General features: G+C 35.9%; 1 protein-coding gene across 1 annotated transcript in view; it reads right to left on the bottom strand.

Moving 5' to 3' along the window:
* Positions 1 to 1,732: 1,732 nt before the first annotated feature.
* The window catches only part of LOC140148200 (sortilin-like), a 35,062-nt gene continuing 24,666 nt past the window's right edge, over positions 1,733 to 12,128 (bottom strand). Inside the window, exons 15-21 of the mRNA XM_072170060.1 lie at positions 11,819 to 12,009; positions 11,148 to 11,331; positions 8,504 to 8,620; positions 6,691 to 6,805; positions 6,029 to 6,153; positions 4,787 to 4,889; positions 1,733 to 2,782 (exon numbers count right to left, since the gene is read on the bottom strand). Of these exons, the coding sequence (XP_072026161.1) occupies positions 2,768 to 2,782; positions 4,787 to 4,889; positions 6,029 to 6,153; positions 6,691 to 6,805; positions 8,504 to 8,620; positions 11,148 to 11,331; positions 11,819 to 12,009 (850 nt within the window). The 3' untranslated portion in view covers positions 1,733 to 2,767. The remainder of the gene's footprint in view (positions 2,783 to 4,786; positions 4,890 to 6,028; positions 6,154 to 6,690; positions 6,806 to 8,503; positions 8,621 to 11,147; positions 11,332 to 11,818; positions 12,010 to 12,128) is intronic.

The raw sequence follows: 12,128 nt of genomic DNA, 5'->3' as shown, positions 1-12,128 counted from the left end.
TGTGTATTATTTCTAATCTGTAATGTGCATCTTTTATAAATACTAGTTTACTTCCACCAAAGACGACTTTATGCACATAATATATAAAATACTTCTTATTACTTTTCAATTTGACCTATTCAATCTATGATCGATGGTCCTTCAATTATTGCTCTAATGAGAGTGATTTTTAGTTGGTCCTCCACCAAAATATAAAACAAAAATACACTGAAACTACAGTGTATGTATAAATTGACTAGACAACAATTAGTATTGTTACTTTTTTGGACAACAAGTCCAATGCTTAAACGTCTCAACTCTACAATGATGACGACGATGATGACCAGTGATATCCACTAGCCTTGCTATACGGAATATTTCAGACAGATGAATACCTTACTAAGAACCAGTCCATATTGCCTATCAAGGTACAACCCTATACTATGATCCATACTTCAATACACTTTGTTGTCCCAATAATCAACCAAACTTTCAACTGGTAATCATATCTTTATGTCAATATTGTTCAATAAATAACCACCCTGTTGCCTGCTTTAGAGCGAGGCACAACTTTGTACATACAAAATAATATCCATAGTGAATAAATCCTATTGCATTTCCACAGAACTGAGTACAAGGTGTGCTCTTTGTACATCTGCTCATTGGGCCTATTTTAGTTGAAATCCATACCCCTTATGGAAAACATGACCTTAAACTTCCACACAGGGGGTGTATTATTTCAAATCGAGTCACTCATTCAGGTAACCCCATTTGAAATTCACACTCCCTGTGTGGAAGATTAAATTCATGTCTTCCATATGGATGTATGGATGTCAAATAGAACGGCTCATTATGAACTTTTAGTTGGCTTTCTTCTTAAATACCAAGCCTTGAATACAAATGGACCAAGCAACCAAAATATACATAATATCAAAACATATTAATATAAATACACAATCTAGACCTTAAAGCTCTATTATTTATACCTTCACAGTGAATAGAAATATTTCATTTGATTCATCTGACAAAAAATCAACAAAATAATTTTCAAACTAATGTGCTTTTGTTAGCCAAATCCAAAATTTTTATTCAACGAATCTGAGCTTTCACCATCTTGGCTGATAGCTTGATCACTGATGAACTGGTCCACTTATTTTCCTGTAAAACTTGGTTGCTAATGACGCATCCTTTTTCACAGTAAAATTAGTAGACCAGTTCATCTGTGATCAAGCCATCAGTCAAGATTCGTGAGTAGAAATTTTTGGATTTGGTTAACAAAAGTACATTAGTTTATGATCTCAACAATCCTACCAAATGAATCTCTTTACTGAACATAATTTATTGTTGTGCACTTCTCAACTTAGACAATTTGTAAAAACTTGGCAAATAATTTTCATTTTTACTTAAGCAAAAAAAAAAACAATTTGTCTCAAAGCTTGTGAAGATTTTGTAACCAAATGCAGAATGCATTTTTTCCCTTCTGCCCAATCAAACTCGGTCAAAATAAATTGAGATGCTCATAACTTACAAACTAAAAAAACATATTCTTCCAACCAATATGCTTCATAACATATTTTTACCACTATTTTGCAACCAAAAATTCAAAGGAAAACATTAAATTGGCTAAATTTCCCTGAGACAAATGCACACTGCAGAATGAAAGCATACAGTAGCTTTGAGACATACTTGTTGGTTTGTTCGCCTTATCTTCATTAGCACACAACATAATATGATACACATCAATAATATGATGCACATCAATAATATGAAATGGAGATACAGAAATAATTTTGGCCAGAAACATGTTCATACAGCTGCAATTTAGTACAGAGTTGAACTCACCACAGAAAATGAATCATATCTCAAGATTCATTTACTCAATCATGGAAGTTAGTTCTTCTGGGCCATATTCAGAGCTCCCATCACACTGAATACACACTATTCACTAACAGGTAAAAGTCCCAGCATCATGCTCCGTTAATGAGGGCCACTTGTTCTAAAGTGTCAGAGATGAAACTGCTACGTACATACCACATATTTCTTACGATCTTTCGGATAAATGTGAAGACATGCAACACTCTATAGCTTAACGCAAAGGCATGCTATGCTGGCATGATTTGTTAGATCAAACAATCAGCCCTCATGAATATGCGAGAATTCACAGCATTACAAAGCACAGGGACTTTGGCTGTTGGTGAATAATCAATAGTCTGTGCCTCACTATAACAGGCAAGAGATCATGTCAGTTGACATAAAATGTCCATATGCTTCACAAGCCAGTGATAGGGTTAGCTGGTAAATACCAGGAAGAGAAATACTGCAATTTACCACCAACAAAGCAACTTTGGCTTGAGTGGAAAATAAATACTCTATCAAAACTCATTTTAACTTAAATATCTAGACAGTTCACTAAAAGCCATAAATACACCATTAATAGACACAGAGATAAGTCACTCAACTAGTAGCAGGGGGTGAATGACACTGAGTTAAACATAGGTGTTACTTTACACAGAGTTCCCATCTTGACACTTGCACATATTGTATTGCTATTTTACCAATACTGAATTAGGAAAATAAGAAAAATATAGATTTAACAAAATGGGTTAAATCCCTGAAAACCACTAAACATCATGATCATAACACATTCTTTGATAGATTTGTGCTTCCTTGCTAACATACCAAAGTAAAGGTCCTCACGTCATACATGGAACACCAAGAGTCAACGGTTGAGTAGTCCATACTATTGGGCAAAATCCTAGCTGAGATAGGTATTGTTTGCGATACCCATTCATTCAATCATATCCTGCATTCAAAAGACAAAGAAAACATAGTTAAATAACTACATAGACATTGTAGTAAGCTTGCGTCTACATGCATTCCTGAATCCATGTCTTGCCCAAAATGACACATGGTGGATGCATAGATCAAAAATAGCACAAACTAGAATTTTGTGGTTCTTGACACAAAGCGTCGGCCACAAAGCCTATCATTTTAAGTGGGCGATTTCACTTGGAGCTGGGAATATTAATTTTCTAAATAACCAAAAAAATGCTAATTCATAAAAATGAAATAAAATGAAAGTATATGTATACAAATGATCTCTTAGATTAGCATATTTTGCGACAAAACCTAGTGGAATTTGAAGACTGCGAATTGCCACCCTTCAAGCAAGTTGCATCACTATACACCTTACCAGCACAAAGAAATTGCACTCGCACCTTGGATGGACAGACAACCAGAAAACATAATACCTCAGGTTAAGGCATAAAAACAATAAGCAAAATCGTAAGTTTAGAGGTAAGTCCACACTCTGGGGTCAAGAACTAAAGCAGTCCATTCTCTTGGTCGGGCTAACATAGCACAGGGGAAAAAGCCTCATAAAATCAGTGTGCGTATGTACAGTCCCTCTGTTGAGCTGGCTGCTAAGCTCGCGCTTGTGCATAGGGGACAATGTTCCTGGATATCTAACTGGGAGAATGGTAAGGCAAATCAAATTTAAATGTGAAGGTGTGTATATATATTTTTATATGGGCATGCATTGAAGTCATGTGTACTCATGAAACCTTGCTATCAACAATTGAGAATACAGAGGAAAGAGGGAACCATTCCACATCAAAACTAAACACAATGGATTGCAAGTTGCACAAATCCATATTTAAAATTGAAGAATGATTAAAAATAAGAAATGTTCCCATCTGTGGCTTTTTAAATCAGTCTGCACAAATCTTTGTAACAAGCCTAAACCTTCTTTATTGCAGGGTAACTATATATTTGAAAAGGAGGTTCTTAAGGATACGATACATGATTTACCGACAAGTGACTCATTTCGAATGCGATCATGAATTTTGAAGAAAAAAAGTTTCCACAGGCTTCGTTGGGACTTGAACCAGCGATTCTAAACTTCCTTCGATTCTGGCGTCTAGCGCTTTACCGCTTCGCCACCGTGGCAGTTGAGCGGATGAGTGTAATGATAAAAGATAAATCTCATAATGCCATCTTTAGCCTTTTGTTTACTAATAAAAAGATGCGTTTTGTAAAGATAGATTAGCCGTTTTATGCATAAATAGCACGAACGTTTGGGAAAGGTTTCAAACAAATAATAAGGACACTGATGTGATGATGAAATTGCGTAAGTCGGGAATTATCTGCGTCGCAATGTTTTGTTTTGGTTTTAGGAATTTGACCTTAAAATTTACGACTTCATGACATTATCATTCGAAATCAACAAAAGATATTTCAACACTATATGTCCTCATTCTTTCTCTAGAATGTTTTGTACATGTATGTGAAATAGCTTCAACAATGGTTCGATGCATAATGGTAAAAATAGCCTTGACCTAAAAAAGGGCGAGAGGTACCATATTTATGGATTCAGGCTAAATTTAAAATTGATATAAAACGTTTGTTTTTTGATCGATTACAAAAATTAATTTTTGTCGTATAAAGAAATTGTATCTGGCGTGAATTACACTACAGTTTTTATTCCTAGGGCTCTTTGACTTCTTCAAATAATTTTTTAATGATAGAGTGAATCCCCTGGCCCTCTATAATTACGCACAAAAGATTGAGTCCCCTTAAACTACAAGTCTCTCCTGTTTTGGCCATTACCTTACAGTTAGGCAATGCAAATTTGATTATCCAATAGGAAAAAGTTCATTGAGATATGAATGTAGATGGTCAGTCAGACTGACTGACATACAAGAGTGATTACCAAGTCTCTTCCTCAACACATTTTATGCGAGACAAAAAGGTGGGATAATAAAGAGACAAGATTATCCTATAGTTTAAATGATTGGCGTGTACCTACCTCATCTGATGTGTCATGGTATGCATGTTCTTTGCTGTCCAGGTCTAAAATCTTTTCTAGATCATCGGATTCAGTTAAGGCACTGTAACTGTAACTGGCAATTCTACAGGAAAATATAATGTGATGTCATAACAGGAAAAGAGCATGATATTGTTTGATAAATAATCCTTTTTAACAAAAACATCCATCCATTGCTGAATTTATATTTTTATCTCATTTCAAAGAAAACAAAACAATTTTTATGACGGGTTCAAATACTGGTCAAGGTTGGGTCTATACTGTGTCTCATCTCAAGTTGAGAGTAACGCCATGTTTGGATTTTGTACTGACAGACTCGAATCAGTACATTTATCAATGTATGGACAAATCACCCGTCAACGCGTGTATGCCCCGCAGGATTAGATTAACGCCCACCATTATGAAATCCAACATGGCGTTACTCTGAACTTGAGATGGGACAGAGTATAGTCAAGATCATTCTAAGAAAGAATAATTTCACATCAATTGTCAACATACATAATCACATACTTTGCATATTATGTCACGGCAAATGAATTAAGTCAATAAGTGAATTGCACACTGCAAAGATCAAACTCATTGCAAAAGAGGTTGTCAGTAAGCATGTTTATGGTGAGAGGAGATGTACAGTACTTCAGCGTATAAAGTGTATAAATTCTGTCCGGTCAGAAATTGTCTGAAAACCTCACTATAAACACTAGCCGTAATGGGTATGTATCATGCATTGAAGCATTGAAGTCACTTCACAGCAGTTTGATTGACAGTTGCTAGGCATTTTCAGTACACTAGTAACCACATGCTTAAAAATTTACGTACGTTTGCACGACAACGTTGTGCGTACTGCTTCAACAGTGAAACAGACTTATCCCGTATTTGATTGACAGTTGCTGGGCATTTTCAGTTCAACAAATTTCTCCCAAGATGGCAGATGCCGAGTGCTATTAATTCGGACCCTTTCCAGCAAATATACAGTTTACCTCAGCTGCTTAGTTTTTCACAATATAATAGTAATAGAAAGAAACAACCAAATGCTAATCCTTTTTCATCAGTTCTGATTTTTTTTTACAGAACAAAAAATATGCATCACATCTTCCACATGCCAATCTCTTACACAAGACATACCACCACATGCATGATTGCGCATTGATTATGTACCTGCCTTAATTTGCGCAAACATGTGGCTTATCCTATAGTATATTATTACTCAAGAATCCTTGCTCTTACCTTCTCCTAAGGCACGGTAACTTTCCATCTCTGTACAGGAGGAATAGAAAACCACAAAGTCCACAGCCTAGTATAAAAACGATGAGGAACACCACAACACCAGCAGAGCTAGATTTATGACCACCCTGTATGACACAAAAGGGTATAAGCACTGAGTTTCAAACAACTTTATATTCCACGATGGCTTACATGCCTCTTGAGAGCTGTGTTTTCCAGTGTTGCATGCACTGGAGAGGACCCACATCACATGCCCAAGGTTTATGATATCACATCACAGCAGTCAGAGCCGTCATATAGTAAGCTTAGTGTCTGGATCTGGTTATATTTTGTCAAATCAAGGTTACAAAAATCCAGTATTATAATGTTTCAACTTGGCAAAATAAACTTCTTGGTGTTTACTTCAATCATCTCAAAAAAAGAAAAGTTGACATACTTTTGGACAAATTTTCAAATATGTGCTGTATCAAATGTATGGAGGAGAATACAACAAATCTGTCATGCATTTACAATGGAGACTTCCTCTGACCCACGGCTATACTCAACACTAATAGGGAGCAGGGTCTATAGACACTCACAGGGGACCCAACATATTTCTACCCAGGATTATACCCAGGATTATATAGCTTGAAAACCAACACACTTATGTCATCCAAATAACTTACCGTTCCTGCCTTGGCTAAATTTGTTCCATCATTGTGGCATTTTTTCTTCAGAGTTTCCATATCTCGTGTGGGTTCAAAACCATTCTCACATTGATCACCTGGAATCTTCCGATACCTGTATGGCCAGAAATGCCACAGCATTATGAAAAATGCAGATAAGAAAGTTGGCAACTTTGCAGTTCTTAATCCGTTTCTGTTTGTGAGGATGGATTTGTTTTTCCTGCTTATAGGGAACATTTTTGTGTTGTTTTCACAACAAACATCATGACAACTGGAATTTCCCAGTTGTTGAACTATCACAGTGCCACCTCTTCCCATTCAAAATATGGACTTTTTACAACCAGGGACCTATAATAGGTGAACAATTCGTTAGGATTAGGTGAAAAAACAAAAACTGTGCCGATTAGGCAGTCCAAATATTTAACTGTGTTTTGTACCCAGTTTTCTAAAAGTATCCCTGGTTGACACACAGTTATTACAGGGCGTGCAGGTGGTTAGGGGTGTATGTGGGGTTGTGTGTTAGTAAGTCTCATATCATGTTTATACCAGTTAATACACTGTGCACCATCATTACAGTGTAAACAACCAAATCAAAATTATATAATTTCTTCAGTGTGCTATTTTGATGTAACAATATTTTAGCACTAAGGTTCTAAAGATCTTCTCTAGCTCCCTGTATACTTAAGTAGACTGAGGCAAAAAAGATTTGTGTTAAGAACAGCATATAGATATGGTTAACTGCCTTACATCCTTGTCATAATACAGGCCAGGTCTCTAATGGTACACCACCCACACTGATTGAATTCATGTATTATTACAGATCAAACCAAAAAAATTGCCTCTGATTGGTCAATTACACGATATCTTCATTTTAATCACCAATCAGAATGGGGGTTTGCAAATAATTCACCCCAATTTTTTGCGTGGTGAAATTATTCTAACAATGTTGCTGATTGGGCCAATTGATAATGAAAACTTCTTTTTGGCCAATCGGCAGGTAGTTAAGGGAAGGGGTATGAACGTTTGGGCAGTATTTATTTTGGGACATTAGAGCACATCAGACATATCGAATTGCATTCTGAATACGAAGAATGTCCTTCTGATATCAAATAATTTTGATTTTTGAAATTCGCAATTTAATACACATTTTATGGCAAATCATTAAAAATTGATATTTTGATATTTAACAGTACTTGAAGTAAACTTTATAAATCTGATGATTTATACTTAAAAGTGTATGTAGGTGGGATGAAAAGCCGACGAAAAAAAATTAGGTCTTTTGGGGAAAAAATCCATATCTTCAATATGAAAGGTCAAAATTTTCAATTGACCGTCGGCTTTTCCTCCCAGCTACATACACTTTAAGAATATATCATTAGATTTATATAATTTACTTCGAGGATTGTTATATATCAAAAATTTGAAAAATATCAAATTTTTATAATTTGTCACAAAATTTGTATTATATTGTGATTTTCAAAAATGAAAATTATTTGATATCAGAAAGACATGCTTCAGTATTCAGAATGCAATTCGATAGGTCTGAGGTGCTCTCATGTCCCACAAAAATACTGTCGAAACATAATAAACGCTCATTCTAGATCCCTTAAGGTGTGACAAAAACAACATACAACATTGAGGTGTGAATTTTGTAAAAGGGGGTAGTTTATTAGAGCCAATATTTTGGTGAAAAAAATTGTGATATAAGCTTACCATAAGATAGAGGACATATGAACACCACTTATGCTTATGGATCCGCCTTTTGAAAAGGTGTGTTCGCAATGATTTATTGATAGGATTTATTTTGACTGACCCTTTAGTTCTTATCTCTTCCTCTCTTCCATTGATGCATAATTCCAATTCCTTGTCAGCAAACTCTGGGCTCACTTCACATTCTTGCTCATTATCTTCACGCTGGTAACCAAAATCACTGAAAAAAACAACACACAACTAGAATTACGCAGTCCATAATTAAGGTGGCCCCCACTAATGAATACTATCACAAGACCAAGTTTGATATAATATTGGATGGCTGAGCATGATACCATAACATATCGGATGAGTCATAAAAATATCGGACGAGCCAGCGGCGAGTTCGATATTTGTATGACTAATCCGATATGTTATGGTATCATACTCAGCCATCCAATATTATCATTATTAGGTTTTCTTAACTCCTACTAACCCTGAAAATATAATAATGAAGTTGATCGGTGATTGCATTTCAGCTGGAGAGTGGATTAAAGCCATATAACATTTTCAAACAAAATAGATTAGCATTTCTTTGCCATAAAATGTTAGCTTTTACTGTCAGATATATCCCCTTTTATTTTTTTTTTTTCAACTACGGCAAAGCAAAGAAAATTGGAATTTACTACCAGCGCACATGTCGCCAATACGTACCACTCCTTCGGTCATGTTATGGTACGACCTTTTGTTGTGTAGATCACCGTCCCGCACGCCGCGTAATACGTACTGTGTGTTATGAACATCGTGTATGCGTTCAACTAATAATGCCATCGTAATAATAAAACGCTGGTTCCGTCGTTTTATTCAAAATCTCGGATTTTGACAAAACTACAGCACCTAGAGTCTTGATTTTTGCAGGGTATTTGGTTTAATAAAGTACAATATAATCGTGTAAAAAAAAGAATTTTAAAAATTCAGTGAGGGCGTCCTCCTCAGCAAATTTTATACAGGGTGTCCCAAAAAAAAGAGGCCCCTCATTGTGCCCTCTTTTTCTCCTATTTGTGAAAGATTGATTAAATATATTTTGGTATGTAAAGAAACCTTTAATCGTTAGCTTTAATAAACCAATTATTTCAATCGGCTCGCAACTTTTGAAGATATGCCCTTTTGAATAAAAGTACATGTTTTTCACTCTGTTCACGGATAGCAAACAGAGTGGTTGTGATGGCCCATACTGTGGAGTGGCCTGCACGACCACCAGACCTCACACCACTTGATTTTTTTCCTTTGTGGCAAAATCCAAGATCTTCGCAAACGTATTACTGAATGCATTACAAGTATCCGGCGCACAAGGATGATGCATAGCATAATTGATGCAATGAGGACCAGGGCTGAAACCTGTATTCGCCAAGGAGGCAACCAGGTAGAGGGCAGAGCAGCACAGTAAACTCACTTCAGAAGAACCAAAGACAAACCAAACAGACTTTTAGGGCTACCATTTATCATAAAAAGAGAAATGACTTATGTTAAAGAAGGAAATATAAATAAACAAAAAGGCATAAAGAACCAAGAAAAATAAGTAATTGCAAGTAAAGCAAAAGAAGTCCCATTCGGCATCCATTTTACCCACAAATTAATGACACTATTAACAAAATCCATTGCCCATAAACCCACCGGTAAAGCCCATTCCATAAATAAAGTTATTTTATAAAGTTATCATTGAGGAATGTTTGATATTCATGCATGGTATGTGTACTCCTTTTTAATCTTTGAAGTAGCCAAATCTTCTCCGTGGACAGAGTGAAAAACGGGTACATTTCTTTTAAAAAAGAGCATATTTTCAAAAGTTGTGAGCCGATTGACATAATTGTTTTGGTTTATTACAGCTAACAATTCAAGGTTTCTTTACATACCAAACTATATTTGATCAACTTTTCAGAAATAGGAGAAAAAGAGGGCGCAATGAGAGGCCTCTTTTTTGGGGGGACACCCTGTAATATGGCTTTAATGGAAATGTAGGCAAAATATGCTAATGAACTCATTAATATTCATAAATATGCAAATAAAATGACACAAAACTATACAGCACATCAGGCCAGTCACCATATCCTACCACCGTACCAAGTTTGAAGTTGATCGGTGGTTGCATTTGAGCTGCAGAGTGGATTAACGGAAATGTAGGCCAAATATGCAAATGAGCTCATTAATATGCATAAATATGCAAATAATGTGACACAAAACTATACAGCACATGATGCCACCATACCCTATCACCGTACCAAGCTTGAAGTTCATTGGCCATTGCATCGGAGCTGCAGTGGATTAATGAATTTGCTTCCACCTGTACAGCCAAACAAACAACCAGACAAGCAAACAGAAAGAAACAAACAACCAGGCAACCATCTAGACGATAACATAAGCCCCACATATATGTCGGGCCAAATATATGTGGGGACCAAAAAGTATGATTAAGTGCAAGTTACAAAATCTTAGAATTCGGGTACCAGCCCATCCCCAAGGTACCCGGGTCTGAATGTCTGGTACGGGTTACCTGGAGGTTACTATTTGAAATGTTTACAAACAAGCCCGGGTTACCACATGAACCTGTGACCTCATGCATATAAATTGAGTACAATCACGCTCTCCCTAAACATTAGGCAAATGCTACAAAAGAAATCTTCAGGTACCTGTTTGCTCATTAAATTATTTTGGTGATAAATAGAGCACATGAACATTGACACTCACAAGGAACACTATATTATACCTACCATTCATAGTCTCCCTTAGAGCATTCACACCGATTCTGTTCATGAGGGCGCTCATACTCTGGGTCAATTTGGCAGCGTGAATCAGGTTTTACTTTTTCAAATGTTTCAATGAGTCCCAGGAGACATCCTTGTGCATTGTCATTGTCTAAGTGAGGCACCCACGACATATAATCATTCGGATGACCTGAAAGAAAAAGAGACAGAGTTTCATCCTTAAGGTTGGTCTTACCCATGGAATTATGGAAAAATTGTTGCTCTAAAGTATATTAAAGTACACATATTTAGAATGGCAAAGACTTGACAAATCCATCTGCTCAAAATTTGGGCAAAAATGCTCAGTTTTGGAGAAAATTTAAAAAAAAGTTTGTTGACCCAAAATTTCTCGGGAAATGTAACAAAACAATTCTTGAGTAAAAAAATTATTTTTATTAATTTTTAAACACTAGATATAAATATCTAGGATCAGTTTTTTATTTTTTTGAATTCTGACCAACAGAGAAATTTTCATCAAAAATAGTCGACTTGGTGAACTTCTTGTAAAAGTGCAAAATAAATTGCCTCCATTTCTCCCTTTAGGCAAAAGGTAAATCATTGCATGGGATTTTTATAAAGTGATACAATAAATTGAATTTTAAAAAATCATCCAAATAGTCTTCAAATACTCCACTTACACTGTCTAGTTAATATAGCACTAAAATCAATAGTATAAGCTCTCCACAAGTGGTCATCTGCCCCAAATCCCCAGATGCTGATGTTGAGAGATTTTTCTCCTGGTTCAGGCAGAATACCAGTTACAATGATGCCTGCCTCATCTTCTGAAAACTGAAACTCATTCCAACAGTGGCCTTCATCATACGAAAATCTGAGGTGATATAAAATAAATGCATATGTTCATATGGAAAATGCAAATATGTTTGAATGTAAGTTGCTGGACGTGCTGGTGATAAACAATTTCTAAAACTGACTTTCAGTACAAAAATC

The sequence above is a fragment of the Amphiura filiformis genome, chromosome 3 (genome assembly GCF_039555335.1).
Source record: "Amphiura filiformis chromosome 3, Afil_fr2py, whole genome shotgun sequence".
NCBI lineage: Eukaryota > Metazoa > Echinodermata > Ophiuroidea > Amphilepidida > Amphiuridae > Amphiura > Amphiura filiformis.
This window is presented reverse-complemented; position numbering and strand designations above follow the sequence as displayed.